Raw genomic sequence first — 20,524 nt, 5'->3', positions numbered from 1 at the left:
TACTTTAGGGAGTTTAAAATTTGAGGTTTTTTTGTTGTTGTTAAAACGAAGAATGTAGGTTCTCGATTAAGCTGATCACGGACAGGTGGTCTCACCTTGTATATAATACTGAATTATTTTATGGAATTGAGAAATCTAATTTAAACATTTGGTTAGTTTTAAATTTTAAAAAAGTATAGCAAAACAATACAATTTTTGAAAATCTTTTTATTCAAAATTCAAACATCTTGATTGCAGTAGACAATAACACATAGTGCATTGCAAAAGTCAGTAGTGATAATTTTGATTATAAAATGCCTGTAATGTTAAACAGTGTTTTAGATGAGTTCTTACCACCTTGAGCATTGGAGAATTCTTGATTGAACTTGGCAATCTATTGATGAAGTAAACACCTGCTTGTGAGGGTGAGTGAGTGTTCATAAACCAACCATTCTGTGTCTCCCAGTTCAGTAGTCTACGCTGCCCCTAGTCTCATATTTGTCTTGGTCTCTAGTTAAGGCACATTTAGGCATACAGAACACTGTTGTTTCCCAAATGTATAGACTAGGTAGCATCAACAGTTGCATTGTTTTGAAAGCCTCTATACACAACTCCGTTGTTCAATTTTGCCGATTCAAACAGCGTCTACTTGAGTCCAAAAGCTCTCATGAAATCCATATTTGCACTGTTCTCCAAAGCACTATTCTGTAAGAGATATATGGGTAAATATAGCCAGAAAATGACATCTCTAGCACCTGAGCCTGGCAGTATTTTGCTGCCCTGAGACATACATGCTTGAGGATAATTTGGCACACACTGAATCAAAGTGATCATTCCATGTTAATCCTTTTATTCAGGTGTATTCAAAGGAATTTCGTTAATTAATATTCTTCTTCCAGGGAGGTGCCTTCCAACATTATGGTAGGGCCACTCAGCGAGTACGAGGGATGAGGGTAAAAGTTCACAACAGCTGAATTTTAAAGATTTTTGTGAGGTTGACGTTGAAACAGAGAGTTGTGTCATTAATTTTTTAAATAAAAGTAAGAGTAAATAATAAAGTCCGTCTGTACTGTCCACTACTATATCATCTTGCTAGAGATGCATGCCATGTAACTGATGTTTAGCCACGTTATGCAACTTGTGGAAGGAGGGTGACAGTTGATCCCACCCAATATTTTGCAATTATATCTGATATTGTTTACGGTGCTGTTCGTATAGGCCAATGACCTGGAACATCACTGTTCTACAGTAACCCTACTGTGGAAGTGGTGTGACATAAAAGTAATAACAGTTCAATAATCAGTCACAAGACGAATGTTGGTCACTTCGAATGCCCAAATCTTTACCGAAGACTCTGTGGATTTAACATATTGCTTAGACTTAATACTAATTTGGATTGTAAAAAAGGTGTTTCTTTCATAGTAACACAAATGTCCATAATCATGTTATTCCTTCAAATCATCTTTCAGCAATAATGCATTTTCAACTCTCTTATTGGCCTTATAGTAACTTCTGTACTGGCAAGCCTATTATAGCTGATTCGTTGATTTTTCTAAACTGCTATAAAGTGTACATACTCTATACAAAGGTATAAAGTAGAATCTCATTATCAAAGTTGTGTTTAACTAAGCCTCCGAATTAACCAACCTAATTGTTGGAAATAAAACATGGAAAACAGGTCACTACAGCTGGAAGCGATGCACATCAAATTTGAACAGTCTCTATAGGCCTAGTAATAACTAGGTCAATCTTGCAAAACGTGTTACGACATACTCAATAAAAATCATCGGTTTCACTCATCAGTTAGATTCCGTTGTCTCTATTGACTGTTGCTAAACCATCAAAAGCAACAAAAAAAACCATCAAAGGCATTTTTGTTTTTTTTTTTTGTTTGCCTTAAAAACATTAAAAGTAAAATGTATATCAACAATGCATCACAATAAAAGAAATGTATGGATGAACAGTAAAATTTGTAGTGGCTGGTTTTAAATGAATTTTTTTCAATGAAGCATTACAAAGATAAGCTCCCTAGAAAATCTGTTTTATTATTGGACAATACTCCTTTTCTCCCATATGTCAGAGATTTATGCAGTGGAGATGTTAAAGCCATATTTCTACCTCCAAACGTGACACCAATTGTACATACTTTAGACCACGGAGTTTTAGAAACTATGAAGAGACATGATCGGCTAAGGTTTCTCCAGATGTGCACAAATTGTGCAAACTTTAGACCACGGAGTTTTAGAAACTATGAAGAGACATAATCGGCTAAGGTTTCTCCAGATGTGCACAAATTGTGCAAACTTTAGACCACAGAGTTTTAGAAACTATAAAGAGACATGATCGGCTAAGGTTTCTCCAGATGTGCACCAATTGTGCAAACTTTAGACCACGGAGTTTTAGAAACTATGAAGAGACATGATCGGCTAAGGTTTCTCCAGATGTTGATTGCCAAATTAAATGAACAAGACTTAAAGATGTAGTATACTGGATTGGTTCAGTATAGAATAAGGTAAAATCAATACTATTCAAAAATTTTGGAACAATTTATTTCAATAAGAAGGACCTCCCCCTCCCCACCAAAAAAAGATGCTGGGAAAGGGTTATGTGAGTGGCTTAGTGCACCTAACAAATGAACTTTTCCATTCATCAATTCCTGAAGATCCAATCAACAACGAAGACATTTATGATGGTGCAACGAGGATTTGTGATTGGAGAACACTAGTGAAGCAATTATCAATGTGGTAAGTAATGAAAGATTGTGAAGAGGTTGAGTTGACTCCAAAAATATCACATTGCAATGGGGTAAAAGCTTTGCTTGTTTACATAGAATAACAAGAAGAATGCAAGCCACAAAATATAATATCTATGCAGCTTTGACTTTATGTCACATTGTCTAAGATAAGGCAGAGATTAGCACAAAAATCAATTGCAGACTTAAAAAAAAACCTGTTAAAAACTTTGCTAGTGTCATGATAAATGTCATGTTTTCTCAATTGTTAAAGGTATGTAATAACGTTAAATTCACGTTCCTACAACACTTATTTTCATTGTTATTAGCCTAGAACCACATAACCTCCATATTATGTGAGTTTCTCTGTAACCGATCCCAATTACATTGGACAAAATATGAGTCTACTGTACTTATCCTGATAATATTATAAATGCAAAAATGCCTTTGTTTAACTTTCACTTGTAAACTACTAGACAGATTGTACTAAAATTTTGCATGGACATTCTTAAGGTCTCTTGGATGATTGGCCTATTCATATTTTGAAAACCCCTCCTAGCTAAACATTAAATGTTATTAATTTAACCCTTAATGTCATTAATTTAATATATACAGATTTTATATATTACAGAAAAAACATAACAAAAGTGACAACACTTATTTCAACATTGTGGCAACAAAGCAAATTAATTTATCCTAGATTTTACTTAACTAGCTTAATTGTGAATGTGTACAGATAAGGTGTTGATTTGTACATTAGCTAAAGGAACTTAAAATGGAGGATCAGGGCATAAACATAATTCAATAATCCTTTTGCTCTGTGACTATAATTCAAGAACACAAGCAAATGCAGTGAGTCTGTGGTGGCTATTTATTTTTTTTTTTTCACAATTGTGGGTGTATAATGAAGAAGCGATAAAGACATTGTGCAGGACTAGACACTTTACCCGCGCACGATAAGGCCGTGGAGCGGCCATAATCCTTAATTACACCCATTCTCCTGCCAGCTTTGATAAATAATATTATATTAAAGAAGAAAACTAAAAGATTTTAAACCCTTAATTAAATTAAACCGAACAAAATAAGATCACACAACACACATAACAACACCACGCCAATCCCCAATCATGCTAAAACCCGTCCCTACAAATTTTAATTTACAAAACCAATTTACCCCTCATTATTTTCCGCCACTATCCCCCTTTCCTAATAATTAAATTATTTCATAATAATGCTTATATCAAATATGCAAATAATTAAGTTAAGACTTGTGGCATTCCTAGCCTCCGGAATGATACACCACAGTCCATCACTCACTCGCAGTTCTGCTCCCTTCCCCAGATCTCTTTATCAGTCCAACGAACTGGTTGGTGATCCACAGTTACCTTATCAACACCTGATAAGTCTGGTTCCAACTGTCGATCAGATCCTCTGATATATGTGGTGATTAGTCACCACAAGTCTGTGATTATAGCAAGTGACATCACAAAGCAATACATGAAACACTAAATACATTTTTTACAACAGAAAATCATCGAGGGGCCATCACATCTATTTCTCACTAGAGGTATACAATACTGCTAAAGTATACAAATACTGATATAATTCCTAGACTGGACACAGGAAATAGTATGATAAAACGAACATGGATTGGACCTTTAAAATGGTCTAAAATAGTTCAAGTGTTACTGAAATCATGGGAGCTATTCAATCAAATACACGGATGTTGAAATAGAACATAGAAATCACGAGCGAAGTCGCGGGTATATGCCAATTATATATATATTATTGTTTACCCAAAGAATGTAAAGTTATAATATTAAACAAAACAAAAATATCAACTCATAAAAAAATTATGTTACAAAATTTAATGGTTGCAGAGCAGATATACCACAAAACCAAAAATGAGTTCCCTGGTTGTGTACAGTTTTTTTTTTTTTAATACCAAAATAGCCAAAAAGATGCAGAATTTATCATCCAATAAGAATATATGAAACACAGTGTAAAAATATCTAAGATGTACATATTATACTAATATAATATACAAAAAAAGTAACAAATAGACTAAAAATTATATCATTTTTATAGGTATGAAATACTGCTTTACCTGCAAACATAACAAATCATAGTAATCCCAAATTTATGTTCCATTAGGTAAACTCAAATTTATAAGTTTTGGCACAAAAAAGAAAAAAATATATATTAAATTTCAAAAATACAAAAAAACAAAGGTACAAATTTTGTTATATTCATATTTATTAAAAAAACCATGTACTGTGTTTAGAAATAATTGCTCTTTTCAGTGAAGTAAGTTTCATTTATGAAAAACGAGAATTCCCTTTGTATGATACTTGGATATATAAGTAGTTTTCTCCTTTCTAAATTGCTGAAGTCAAGTGATGAGATTTACCAGATATTTCAATGCATATTTGGGATAGTTAGTTAATTTGAAACACTTAGATACCATATTTGCGAAGGTTACAGCCCCATCTGATGGTTAAATCATAGAAGTGGAGATGACACAGCGACTCAATATGAGTGAACCTAAAGGAACTCAAAATGAGTCACTGGCCACTTGGAGGGTTAAGAACTGGCTGTACTAGAGGTCATCTGGATTTTAGGTCTATGAGAACTTCAAACACTTATACAACCTTATTTTTAATTATAAAATCTTGAGAGATCTCATTTTAAAAATATTATTAATAATCATCTAAATGTTCTTTAGTGTTTCTATATTTTCAATTGGTAATTCAGAAAAAATCACTAACTTTTTTGTACTAAAGTATTCACTTTACAAAATAAAGCTAAGATTTTTGGGATAAGGGCGTACAGTGTTTAAAATTTATCATTGTTCTCATGGGGTAAAACTAAAGATCGTTTCACTACAGCCGACTCTTAAAAAATAACTACAAACAAGTATCAATTAATATTACAGTTACAAATCAAGAGACAACATCTATGACCAGCAGTATATCGCGTCTTCATATTTATCCATAACAAGAGTGGTTGGTCTCTGAGGTAGATTCACAACTGCATCTGGTATTCTTTTACTTGGACAAGTGACACTCTTTGAATGTAAGGAGAACTTGGACATCTGACACTAGGACCAATAAAACAGTTTATTTCATAGTATTTTTTTTCCATTGTACAAGGTATTCAGACCAATGAAACGGTGACGCTCAGATATTCACTACATACGCAATGAAACTTGTAATATTTCTTACTACTTGAACATTTGCATCTTGGAACAGTGAAATGCTTCAATCCCTTCTTTGATCAACTAATTAAAATTTTCTTATCCTACAGCAAAAATTTAAATTATTAATTTAAATCTTCAAAGTTGTATTACAAAATTACACAGGCCTAATCATTGTCAAGTATACAATAGCATGTTTTTGTAATAGAATTCCAAGTTTTTAAATCACATCATAATATTTAAATCAATTTAAGAGTCATCAATCAGCAGAAAAGTGGTCATTATAAATGCAAGACATTCAGAAGATGACATTCACAACAATCTGAGCTGATCCTGTAGGCCATTGTATGACAGTACTTTACAGCTTCACATCTACAATGTTATTCTTCACTGCTATAGACAACATTTTATAAACCTTCGAGGACCAACATTTTTAACAGTAAAAAATATTTATTGTCCCCCATAAGAGAGTTTGAAAAAAATCATAACTTTAGTAATTTGACTTAACTTTAATCACTAAAATATGCTTTTTCATTTAAATATTTGGAAATAAACATATTTCATGAGAAAATCTACTAGTAGGCAAGTAAACAAGTAAAAAAAGGATTTTAAATATAGTTATTTTAAATATGAAAATTTTTAAGATGGAAACAAAAAATAAATTAACCATTGTAAATAAATTTAGTTTAGAATTTTATTTTGAACAAAACTACAAACGTTCATTAAATTAGATTTCAAAATTAAAAACAATGATAATAACAATAAATCACTCTCACACCAGCAAAATAGAAGTGATTTACAGGTACGGTAATTATATTTAATTTGTTTATGCAAAGAGAGCAAATACTTTTTTTACAATATTTTTACATGTTTATTTGCACACAAAACAGTATATTGATATGCAAGCAAAACACTACTGAAGTTAAAATAACATTGTGTAACACTCTAAAATGTAAAATATAAATTCTTTGAAATTACACATAATCTGCATTATGTAAAATTACTCAAAAGTGTTTAAATATGAGCAGTGTGTATTAATTGTAGGCTCTTATTACAGGAACTACAAGAACAAACGGAATGGCCGTTGGTTTTTTCAGAAAAAACTTTTGAGACCTATGGAACAGTCTGACAGTCCTCAAAAAATTAAAACAATCCACACAACACAATTGTATGTTCACAACTAGTGTGTGCCTCTTAACCCATTGCGGATCAACGACGTGAGGGTGACGCGGAGCGAGGCGTGGACCAAAAGCACAATGACGTGACCCTCACGCGGATGACGTGGTACGGATGACTCATTTGTTTTGAACGCTTATCGCTGTTATAAGCCTCGGAGATATTTATAGTCAGTTTTCCTGGACTGGCTTCCTATCTTATCTCTGATACTCGTCCACAAATACTCCCCTCGTTATCGGTCAATAACGTTATTATTTGCGACAAATTGTTTGTCTGAGGCGTACAGTCGTGGCGTTCTATTTTCCTTTGCCTCGTGTGCGTGTACGTAAATAAAATGGGTGACAATTTACGATCATCTGAATTAGATAGACTATTATTAGAAAGTGGAAGTGATGAAAGTGATATCGATAGTGTTATTGAGGATGGAGACGGTTCTATCACGCGTATTTGTCCACGTTTTCATAATTACGCGGATACTAATGTTGACAGTGACGAGTGGGCTAGTGACCATGATTCAGATGTTCAGACTATTTCAGACATTGTTCCTGGGACACCACCGGATGTGGAAACTCTATTTCAACATCATTTCAATATCAATAAAAAACGCTCAAAGTAGTGCTTCCGAGGATATTTATGAATATACTTGAATATACTTCTAGTATAATATACTTGTCTAATATGATCTGTATAATGTTTATATAACATAAATAACAACATAAACAAACAAAACATGTATAATTAGCGAGCGCGCTAATCAGGCAGGTAGGCGTGCAAACACTGCGGGTGCTGCGTTGCAATACGGATTAATTCGTACTCTAAGGCCCGCGCGCGCGCCGTTTTCACGATCCGCAATGGGTTAATCTAATTGTGTTGTTTCTAATACTAAAGATTTATAAACATTTTTTTCATACAAATTCACAAATATATGTCTCAAAATGGTTTTGATATAAAAAGGATAAGCCATCCTACAAAGGATTTGTTGGTTGTATTTATGAACGTTTTGAATAAGCCATAAATTAATTTAATATTACATGAAATAATTTTTTCTCCAACCAAATTAATATAACATTTGAAATTTAAACCCGACTGAAACAAAGCTGGGTGATATTCTTAATAGCCTATATTGTTCAATGTGAAAATGAGAATGAATAACTAATTACATCCAACGTTAACATTGACTTTATTACAGTACTAAAAATACACACTCCGTTAAAATTAACATGTTAATGAAGGATGAAAAGAACATACATGCTACTAAGTATAAAGAAAAATGCAAACTTAAATAAAAAATAACAATTTTAAGTCTTACTGACCAACAATTAAGCGTAAAGCTGAACCCATAATCCCATAGAATAAGCTGAGCACGTAACACCCAAGAGGCAGGTTGGGAGATGGAATATTGAACTTATCTCCATTAACTTCAACTCCCCACTGTGGATTAGCTCGGATCAAAACTTTGATGTTGCCCAAGTGTTTTTCAATGTCCCACAGACTCTGAAAAATTCAAATGAAAAATTTAAAACTGAGCACACTAAAATAATGTATTGACATGTACTCCCATAACATGTTTATTTTTTTAGCCTTATTTAAAATAGATCATTCTTTTTTTGTACTAGTCAGAAAGGGAGCACATTACTTAAAGTTAATAAAGAACTCTATAGACAATCCATTCAATACATAGGCCCAAAATTATTTAATCAAATGACTGACGAAATCAAATCGAGTAGTAACTTAAAACAATTCTGCTCCTTACTAAAATCCTGGCTATTTACAAAACCTGACATTGCTTTTTTAACGAGTGTATTAATTAAGGTTTTATGCAACCACTTATTACATTATTTACATCATTATTACATCATTTTTAACCTGATTGTGTAAAAATACAAAAGTAGTACATGGTGTGTGTTTCATAGTAGTGTGTATGTGTAAATGTATGTTAAGAGTGTGTGGATGTTCTATTGTATGCATGTGAGTGTACGTATGTGATTTTTTTGACATTTGTATGTAATTTTATGTAATACATTAATTAAATTATCATTTATTTCAATATATTAGTTTATACATTTTTTGTAAACTTATTTATGATTTTAGTACATAAGATTTTATATTTGTATTTTTATTCAAAACAGTTTTACATTCTTTACATTGCTAATTAGTTTCTAGCAATCACTCTATATTGTATGAAAGTCTGCTATATGTATTTATTTTGGTTGTAGTTTTGTTTGTAGTCTTGTGCAGACGTCGCGGAAAGCAGTCTGTTGACTTTTTAGTTTTTATTTATTTTATGTGAGAGCAAGCTATAAACTGTTTATTTGTATATTGTTTATCTGTTACACTGACCAGCTACTTGTTTTTGGTCAGTGACTTCCTAAGTTTTTCATTTATTGTAAACATGAATGTAAAGGTTGGAAAATAAATATTTATTTGTTAGGGTCTATAATAGTTATAGAGATAATAAGTTTACAGGACACAATATCTGATCTGGTACATCTAGTGATAGGAGCAGACTATGTGGTTCATTATATAAGTATTTCTTTTTAAATAAGTTTTGAAATAGCTAGGTAGTAATTTTATTATAAAACAAAACAATTTATTGTTGATGTTAAGTCATTCCATTTTAACCATGCTTGGTTTTGTTATTTGCTAAAGTGTTACAAAATCGAGTCACTTTTACAATAAATAACGCACTGCTTTCTCAAAAAGTATTTTTTCTAGTACTAGATCTCTGTTCAACATATTTCCGAGTTGATTTAGTTCTCAAGTGGCTTTTTGTTTCTTATTATAGTCTATCAGACTTAACAAATCCGTCAATCAGTGTACCTAATTTAGATCAATTAATTTTTTCTTTAAACTCAAATGGACCGACAGATTCTTTTAGTTAGTGACTTCAATTTCTTGAACAGGTATTGGATACGCACTTTGATTTCTGCACTACTCAACAAATTTTGTTAATATCCATATTGTTATGTTCATTGTTATCCATACACGTGTGTTCATATTTCATATTTTTCTCATTTTTTTAATATCGAAAAGACAGTATCCATAGGTAAGTGTATGTTCATACTTATACTGTTGTATGAAATCTTGTAAATGGTATAAATTTACATGTTAAATCAAAAACAAGGCACAACAACTAATTTAAATCAATACGAGTAATTAAATCAAATTCACCACTTACGTTAATATTAATTATATTTAACCTTTATATTTATTTGAATAGCATCTTTAATTATTCAATTTGTGCTCTGTTGTAAACTTACTTACTATTTAATCTGCTAAAATCTGAAGAAATTGACCAAATCTACTGTCTTTGTTATTCTGTGTCTTCTAATTTGTCACTCTTTTCTTTAAAGTGTTGTAAACTCACCACAGCAGACTTCTCAACCAACAGTTGTGTCATCTGGTCCTCAGCCAGTGCTGATGTTTCCAAACCACTTCCACATGCGTACTGAACAGCTCGGTCATTTAAAACGTGGTATAGCTCTTTGAACATGTCCATGGCTGGCTTAACTTCAGTGCTCAGAACACAAGTTGCCTAAAAGTGAAAACAGGTTTATGATAGTATATAACAATATAGTATATAAGTACATGATTAGCCAATCTGAACATTACACACTACTTCATTTCCTATTAGCCAAACACATTGTATAAAAACATTATATCAGTATGATACATATCTTTCTTATATGTGATTAGCCAATTTTAAACATTAGGCTACTTCATTTCTTATTTATTATAAACGTAACTCTTAGTTTTATGGTTCAGGTTGGAGATACTTTGATTTGGTGATACTATATATAGTTAGATACTTTTGTAACACTAACAGCCCTAATAGTTTAAAACAATGTTAAAGCTACAAGAAATATCAAATTCCTTATTACCTAATATCTAATACTGCCCAGTTACAAGAAATATTTCTAGAAGTACAATTATAACTTTTTTTTCTTTGTATTAAAAACAACATAAGCTGACACACAAAAACAAGATGAGGTAGTGGTTTGCCAGGTCATTCCTCAAAGGCTCTCTATTATCAGTCAATCCTCTCAACAGATAACAAAATAATAATTTGAATGTGCAGTCACACAGGATCATATCCCAACACCAACAGCTTTTAACCTTAACTGCTCCTGTTCATGTCCTCACACTCTTAAAAAATACAAGTCACCCGAACCGCGTAGAAAATTTTAATAACTAAAATCACCTTTGGTGATCACTGTTAAAGAGCGCGTTCAGATAAAGTGAATGAAAATATTCATGCCTAGGAAGGCCAAAAGCAAGCATGGACTCTGGAGAGTTGTTTGATAGTAAAGAAAGCAAGGCAATTGCTGCACAGTAAGGGGTTTGATTTCTAAACTAACATTTTATTGAAATCATCCCTCGCTGTTATTTTAACTTGATCAGAAATGTTCAACAGTCACCTCAGAATAGAGCCTCAATCGAAATACCAACTCAGAATCAGAACGACCTTGAGATATATCCTCTGCTTCCTAGTTTAATGATTTTGGAGTTATGCACTTGTTAAAACTGTCTTACAGATGTCCTTATACACACAAAATCATAATGTTATCTGAGTGGGGTCTGTGGATGAAGATACTTGCACTGCCCTTGGGTTTTGTTGACAGTATTTCAAAATATACATGGTTGGCAAAAGACTTATTGTGTCAATTCAGTATATTGAATTATTTAATGGTTGTACCAGAAAGTAGAACACTGGATTAATGTTTTTCCTACTGTTCAGGCTGAGTATGTTTAGCAAAGAGATCTCAAGTTGAAAAAGTTTTGAATAATCTGGGATGTGATTTGAGGTTGGGAATGTACCGAACGGAAATGCCCCTGGCTATCAGTGTGGGCTTTGGTAGTGCCTTCGTCGTCATCCCACACTTCTGGCGGAAAATTATCCATCAAGATAGTACCCAAATTCAAGCTCAGATCACTTGAGCACTTGTAAAGATTACCTTTAACATTGGTACTACTTGTTACATGTGAACCAAAGGTTCTGTTTTGTTTCGCAACCTGATATAAACATGCTTATATCACATAATAACAAGAAGTAGATAGGGACACAGTGGACTACTTCTTGCCGGCACTACTTCCTTTTGGGAGGCAGTAAACAAGAACCGATCGTCGTAATGACATGTAATTTTCACAGTAAGTCAAACCAAATCTGTTCTTTATAATATATAAATTTTTAGATCCTGTCAAAAAAACTGTTCCAATAATAGTAACCTCCGGATAATACATACCAAAGTACCCAAGTGTATATGAGAGAGTTCAATGGTGTTCAATACTGCAAGTTTATCATGGAAAGTGTGGTGCAGAATGATCTGTTTTTGCTGATTGCCTTTATTTCAGTGATGTTGTTTTGAACTCAAGTATCCCAAGATTTGATTTTAACCCTATGCACTCGAAAGTAGTATTTATAATTTGTCCTTGGAGCTTGTATGGCCAACTCTACTGGCCATTTTGTTGAAAGTGCGGATTAATGTTTGCCGTAATGTTATCTCAGCTCGTATGTCCAGCTGTACTGGCCAAGATATATATGTCTATAGCTCATAAGGCCAGTACCACTGGCCACTAAACATAGCAGTTATTTTCTAATATTCTCTTTGTTTTATAATTAATGGTGAGTACTGAAATCTATCAAGCAGCTATATTTTTAAGTAAAGTAGTAAATTTTAAATTAGCCTTTAATTGTTCTCTAAACATTGACTGTGCAAATAGACGAATGACGCATAGTGGGCCTATACACTGAAGTGATAGAAACATACCAAATTTTACTGGAAGACGTGTGCAAACTATTCTTGACTACACATAAGTTTGTGTTTTAAAGTTTTATTTCTTTAAAAAATATAAAGACTAAGAAAAATTAAATAGTTCATGTCTGAGTATAAAAAAAACTGTAAAAGCCTACTTTATAACATTTTATTTACATATTTTTGCTAACAATATACGTATACTAGTTAATTTCCCAAATGTATGTTGGGACACGAATGTTTATCTTTGTGTTTGAATCTTTGAAAGATTCATTAACACTTTGTACCCTGAGCCCGAGTATAGGTCGGGCCGCGTCAGCAGCGCCTGCTACCGGCGCCCGAGTATAGCTCGGGTCATGTTATTTAATTGTATTATTTAGCTCAGTCATCTTATTTTTGGATTGAAACATTTTGATTATGTTCATTGGTTGTCTAAGTTCGTATTTGTTGGTTTTGAGATCCCTGGGTCACGTTTTAGTAATGAAATATGTTGTATTTGTATGTTTGTTTTGTATTTACACTCACTTTGTTCTTTATTCTCGACTTACCGTTGATTTTCTTTTATATTCTTTACTTATTATTTTCGAGTTGAAATAATATGGGTGATGAAATCAAAAGTGATGCAATTCGCGATCTTTTGTTTGACTCAGAGTCGGAAAGTGACGATGATTTTGATACACACCTGGGACCAAATATTGATTTTATGAACGATCTAAACGAAAATGTGCGAGATCCTGTATTTGATTCAGACCATTGTACTTTAAAAATTACCACACTAAGGCGAACTAACAAGCTATGTAGCAAAAACTTTTTTTGTATTTTTTACATAACATTCAGTAGTATGTAATAATTTTATTTTGAAAATAAACTTTATATTTGTATACATTTAAAAAAAGTATGTATCTCTATTTAAAAAGATATATAGTATGAGTTCATAACATAATTACTGTAATAACACAGAATTTTTTAAAAGCATCATAAAACCCCCAGGGAGCCACGCCGAAACATGTATTAAGGGCCCAGGGTACAAAGTGTTAAAATACATTTTAAATTATTTTCATTTCTTCTTTAATTATTTTAAATTATTATGCAAATAATGCAGAGGAAATTGAAAAATAATTCCGATCTGGAGAGGCAAACAACAAATATGGCCGCCGAGCTGTCAATGAAACTAGCGCGGCATTTCTGTACTGGCCATACGAGTTGGAGGACAAACTACAGCAAAACTAGCGTGAGCTGTCTGCAACCTTGGTGTGGCCTAGTGCAGTCATTGAAGCGAAAAAATACGGTCTTACCTCCGAATTTTTTTACTGTGAACCGATTTGCATGAAATTTTGGAATTAGGCTCATCTTACCCTTAACTTCAAAAGTGAAAATGATCTGAACCGCCCATTATTTTTAAGGGGTGTAAACAACCCCTTAATGGATTAAAAATCGACATTGAGCCATTTTATCGCTGAAAAAAACATGTTTAATAGTAAGTGGTGAAATTTTAAAGTGTTTTATAACACAATTACCTCATATTAAAATCATTTTCAAAAACCCCTTGAACATCTTACAAAAAACCCTTGCAAACAACCCTTAAATTGAAAAAATCACAAAAAAATACTTTGGTATGATATAAAAAAGATGTAAGTATAGAGTTAGTAATATTTTATATTTTCTATAATAATTATCAAATTTTTTAACCCCCTTTCAAACCCTTGAAAAACTACCCCTTGATAAAAAAAATTGTTAAAATTTTTTTTGATAAAATGAAAAGGATTTAAATATTATTCCACCACTCTCGAAAATGATTATCATATTCTTAAGCTTTTCTACCCTTAAAACTACCCCTAAATTAATACAGTAAATATATATGATTACATATTATTTTTAAAATAATTTAATTTAGAATAAAAAATTGCCATTTATTGGATAAAATATTTACAAAAATTATACAAAAATTTTACTCAAATGTGTTATTATATACATATAAGAAAGTTAGTATGTATTCATGCCTACGTTTCCAAAATATATGAGCCATATTATGTATTATATATATATACACATTACAATAGTTTTGGGTCTCTATTATACTGCGTACTTTCACATTGCTCCAAATATTCACAGTCCGAAATTTTCAGTTACTAAGTAGAAAAAAATATGATAAGTTTTTTGACCATAACTCCTTCAATTTTTCATGCTATCACAATTTATAAAAAACCATTGTAAAGTTAATTAAGAGAGCTACAACATCCTTCATTGCAATATATAGTAAAAAAACCTTTTTCTCAAACGGTGAAGGGTTTAAAGGGCTTAAGAGAGGCTGTGATTGCGCTGCCACGCGCTCTTTAAACAATCATATTTCCGTGTCAATTTTTGTTTTACAGAAAAATCAAAAAATCCAAATTTTTTGTCAGAAATATACCTACATTTTTTATACCTACACTTTTATTCGTAATGTGTCGTCATTTTTGAGATATTATGAAAAAAGGTGGTTTTTTAAAAATTTGAAATTTTTTTTTAATCGTGACTTTTTTGAAAAATATGTGTCCTGAAGCAGCCCAAACTGATAAAATCTATTAAACTCTTCATAATAAAGTTGATTCTAGGCGGAATACGATTGATTTTTAATTTTTGGTGGAAATGGCACTTATGAAACCCATTGATTTAAAAGAAAAAAACATTTGATGCTCCTCTTATTTGCAATACAGCTCACTTATTTTACGTGCAAAAGACTTTTAATAGTGCTCATTTTAAAGCTTATTTCAAGCACTATAAAACTCTTTTTTATTAGAATGCCTAAAATGCATCTGCTCGCCGCTAGATGGCATTGACCACATCGATTAAATTTCAGACAAAATAAAAAACGGCTTTGATTTTTAATATCTAGCTTAATATTGCACTTAGAATACTTTATAAAAAACAGAATTGTTCATTGTTTTACCTGCTACAATTGTGTTCCTTATAAAATTTTCGATTTAAAAAACGTATATTTTTGGAGATATTTGCAAAAAAACCGATGAAAAAAAACGTGAAACAATTTCGAATTTTCAATTGCCAATAACTTGAAAAGTATTGAATTTTTCGAAAAAACGTTATAGATGATTTTTTTGCTTAAAAATTAGGCCTTTTATCGATATCCGAGGTTATTTAGAAAAAAATAAATTCACTCCCGAGAAGGGGTGGCAACCACCCCCAGGGTGGTTGCGGAGTTCAAATCATTTTTCACTTTTGAAGTTAAGGGTAAGAAGAACCTAATTCTAAAATTTTATGCAATTCGGTTCACAGTAAAAAAAATTCGGACCAACAATGCTTCAATGACTGCACTACAGTGCTGCTGGCCTTTCAAGCGCAAAGGGTTAAGATTGAGTACTCGCAAGTTAATTCTTGAGATGATGGTCATCTCTTATCTGTGGAATTGAAGTGGAGCCTTCAGAAACTCTCCATTTAATAAATGAGGTGGAGCAGCAGTGCAAAGACTTGCCCTAATTTAGTCATAATACTTTGTTGAGTTAATGTTTAACCCTTTTAATGCTGATGTGCACTGTGAGTGCATATCTCTGTTTATTCTAAAAACGCTGAAGTGCGCTCTTAGCACGTTATTTTAAGAAACAGTCTGGCATTATTCGTATGAACTTCAAAAAACTGTCTGGCACTAAGAGGGTTCATATTTTTACCAGCTAGTAAAATTAAGAAAATCAAGGTAACTTCAGTTCTTACATTCATTTTATGAGGTGTGTTTATTAACTAGATGTTTGCCTCTGTCATTGGACATCCAGATTGAAAATTATTGGTGCACATAGAAGACTTATTAATGTGAATTTTAATAAAGTTATGTTTTAGAAATGCATAACTGAATCTTTACTTGAAAGATCTGTTTTAGCCTGTATTGTTATCATTTACACTAAATATGAATTTTAACAGTTGAATAATTCTGTCCATCCTTCAGTTATGATGACTGCACCTGATTTATATGTGATTTACATGTAGCAAGTTGTGGATAAATGGCATCCACGCTTCAGTATATGACGGAATAGGCTTCCACACTATAGTTACATGACAATGGAGTGTCCTTTGATGTTTCGATCCCCAAATTAACACAATTCTTCCTTGGACCGAGAAAAACATGTTTAATACTTTTAAGTCTAGGACCTTAAAATAAGTCTCCAGGATATTTCTATCAAGAGTTACTGCACAGATGGATAAAACAATGTGTTTGTAGTTTAATTTTTTTTATACAGTACAACTCAAGAACATGTCACTACAAGCTAATAACTCAGATTCTATCTTGAAAGTAAACCTAAATTTCAGAGAGGCCTACTGGCTTTTATAATTTAATGTGAAATGCAAGTATGGTTATTAAAAATATACTTACTCCAGGTTTTTCACCCAGTTTACATAAGGGTAAATTTGTATCTGCAACATAAACAAAAATAATTAGAAATGTTTTCACACAATTTTTTAGTTTAAAAATGAAACTCACAAATTATAAGTTATCATTAATTGAGCTTAACACTGTCCATAAACTAAAGTTTTTAAATTGAAATAAAAAATAATTTAACAATAAAAAACAATTTTATGAGTAACAATCATGTGATTAAGATTTTTACTGGTTCAATAAAGCTTTATTTATACACACCTGTAGAAGTCATAGGAATTTCTTTGAAACGCACATTCAGATATACAACTGCGAGTCCACAGAAAAAGACACCAACAACAAATAACAGCACCATTGATATTGTAGATGCATTTCTCCAAATCTTTCCTTCCAATGATGATGTTGTTTTGCTACGAATATTGCTGAAACAAAATTTAAACTGTTATTATTACAGTGTAACATATTTTGTTACAAAAGATGTGCAGTTAGAACGTATATATCTGGATAAGTATACATTCCAGATAATTAATTTATCTTGTTCTGATCATGACTAAGATAAAACTGAGATGGAGGTAGTTACATAATAACTAATTAATTATAATTTATCGGAGATCAAAATGCACCTGAAACTGCACGCAACGGAGTAAAATATCATCAGTACAACACCAGAAATGCAAGAAACTTCTGCCTTCCAGTACACAGACTAACATCCACTGAGAAGAAAACGAGTTACACTGGAGCAAAAATGTGGAACATACTACCAGAGGAAATAAAGATAACCAACCATCTTCATTTTAGAAGACATGTAAAAACCTGGCTGCAAGAACAACCGTTTTATTCCTTGAACGAATTTTATAATTGGAGACAACCATGTTTATAAGGACAAAAAATTAAATGCAATATTTTTACTTTAGTTCTATTACATTGTTTCACTGTATTACTATGTATTATATTATGTTGACGCCACAACTCTTGAAGATTATGTAAATAAAGAGATTTTGACTTTGACCTAATAACCAACATTTTTAAGATGAATTTTTCATAGGTAGTTTTCGTATGTAGAAAATTGGGACTTTGAAGCAAGCAAAATTCATTTAATGTACTGTCCTTCAATTATATTTATTGCTTTTTCAATAACTTTTTCACTCATGTCAATTGCATGAAACATGACATCTGAAGATACTACTACAGCAGATAGGCCTAACCACAGTGCATGTCCTACTAGATCCTACTAGACTAATTATTTAATTTCAGAGCAGAAAAAAGCAATATTGTATGTATAGCAATTGGGAGGTAATAAGAAGTTTGAAAATATTGTAATTATTATCATTTCAGTTTTAAAACTGATAGTCACTCTTTCTCATTTAGCCAACAATGACAAATTATGCATTTTGGATTTGAAATGTATAATTTTCAAATAAAAACACATCTATTATTACAATGACTTATGAATTTGTTTCTTGTTATTTAATCTTGCTGCATTTATTATAAACAAATTTAAAATAAACAAACTAGTTGTCATAAAAATAATAACTGGTTAAATCAATCTTATTGTACTTAATATTTAATATAAGAAAATTACCCTTGTATGTTTTGTGAATTATGCATTAAATGATTATGATCATGTCAGAAAGAGTATACATCATTTGAACTTTTTTTTAGGTTAATTTTAAAGTAATTTTAATTATGTATAAGATATCTTAAAAATATATCAGCAGATTATAAAAACTAATAGTTCCACGGCATAGGCGTAGCGTGACCTAATAATTTGGGGGGGGGCACGGGGTCTCCGGGGGGGGGGGGGGGTCCCGTGGAAACTTTTTTGAAAACTACCACTTAAGAACTAAAGTAAAGTATATGTGTATTTTTGTTAAACATTGGTTTTAATCAATTTTTACTATATTGATGGATTGTAAAAAAGACTCAATTTCAAAATTATACAAGTTTATTCTATTCTAGACATAACTGCAAGGACATTTATAACACAAAAACAAATTTGTGTACAAGACAAAGTTTTAAGGTGAACAGAACTACAGTAATGGTTTTCAACGAACCAATTTTCGTTACTTCTAATGAAGCATTAGGCTCCTATCGGCTAGATTTGAAAATCTGTCCAACTAACAGATCTAGTTTTTTATCTTTCATGTATTCAGAACGTCAATTCTTGCTCAATAGACATCAGGGCAAGCCCACTTAAGCGGTCTTCTGTCATGGTGCTTCGAAGAAATGTCTTTAGCCTTCGTAGTGTAGAAAACGATCTTTCTGCGCTTGCTGTTGTGATAGGCCACGAAAGTGATATTTCTAGTAGCTGCAAACATCTGGTGCACTGGCTTGAAGATCATTCTCAATAAAAAATCAGCCAACTCTTGGAACGTTATTCTTGTGGTTGCTTTGTCTGTTTTGACAAAATTGTTCTTTGCATAACAGTGAAAAAATTTAAGATGTACAGAGAAAACTTAAAGACAAGTTATAAAACTTTTGGATTGCCATAACAGCGTTGTTGTCAATTTCGGTCCAATTAAATAGTAACTGGGCAATGCAGTTGATTTTATCATAATCATTCTTGGAAAAACGAGATTGCAGGTTTACAATTACTGTGTCTAAAGCAGCAAAGTAAATGCCAGTCTTGAACATCTGTTCAGGTTCAGGTTCAGGTGATTGATTGAAATTGCAGCATCTGAAAGAGCTACTACTAGCTTCAAGTTTTTTCGGAATCTTTCCGTTTGCGTGGTAGTGAAGGCCTTTCAACTGACAAACCTTTCATACCATATTTGTTACACTGTTCTTCTGACTCATTCCACATCTGAATAAAGCCATCATCATTTCTGTCCAGTTTTAAACAGTCAATGACTGATTCAACTTTTGCAAAAACCTTAGAAATGTCAAGAGATTCACTCTGCAGTTCTTTGGAGAGTATATCAGTCTGACTCAAAACGCTGTGCAATAGTTTTAAACTGAATACAAATTCAAATGTGCTGATTTGTTTGGCTAGACCATCAGCTTCGGCTGCAATTTTACGATTTGATACATCGTTTGCAATAACTTCCAAAGTTTCGTACACTTCAGGGAGCTGCTCTAGAATTACATGGATTGCTTTGTGTCGAACTGTCCATCTAGTTCGAGGACAAGCTCACCAGTCTTTTCATTTTGTTTCTCCGCTTTGCTTACATATTGATTCAAATATTGAAAACCTGTTAGCTGATGCATTAATTAAGTTATACAGGTGATTTACTATGGATAAGCAATTCCGAAGCTGTCTTATTTCTTCACAAAATCTCCTGAAACAGCCAGATCAAGCAAGTGGGCATGGCAGTGTGTGTACAAAG

General features: G+C 32.2%; 1 protein-coding gene across 1 annotated transcript in view; it reads right to left on the bottom strand.

The window, feature by feature from the left end:
- The window catches only part of LOC124359772 (inner nuclear membrane protein Man1), a 63,276-nt gene that overhangs the window by 31,318 nt on the left and 11,434 nt on the right, over positions 1–20,524 (bottom strand). The window contains exons 3-6 of the mRNA XM_046812791.1: positions 17,460–17,620; positions 17,196–17,236; positions 10,450–10,617; positions 8,396–8,576 (exon numbers count right to left, since the gene is read on the bottom strand). Of these exons, the coding sequence (XP_046668747.1) occupies positions 8,396–8,576; positions 10,450–10,617; positions 17,196–17,236; positions 17,460–17,620 (551 nt within the window). The remainder of the gene's footprint in view (positions 1–8,395; positions 8,577–10,449; positions 10,618–17,195; positions 17,237–17,459; positions 17,621–20,524) is intronic.

This window comes from Homalodisca vitripennis, chromosome 1 (genome assembly GCF_021130785.1).
Source record: "Homalodisca vitripennis isolate AUS2020 chromosome 1, UT_GWSS_2.1, whole genome shotgun sequence".
NCBI lineage: Eukaryota > Metazoa > Arthropoda > Insecta > Hemiptera > Cicadellidae > Homalodisca > Homalodisca vitripennis.
Note: the sequence above shows the minus strand (reverse complement) of the source record. Positions and strands in the feature narration are given on the sequence as shown.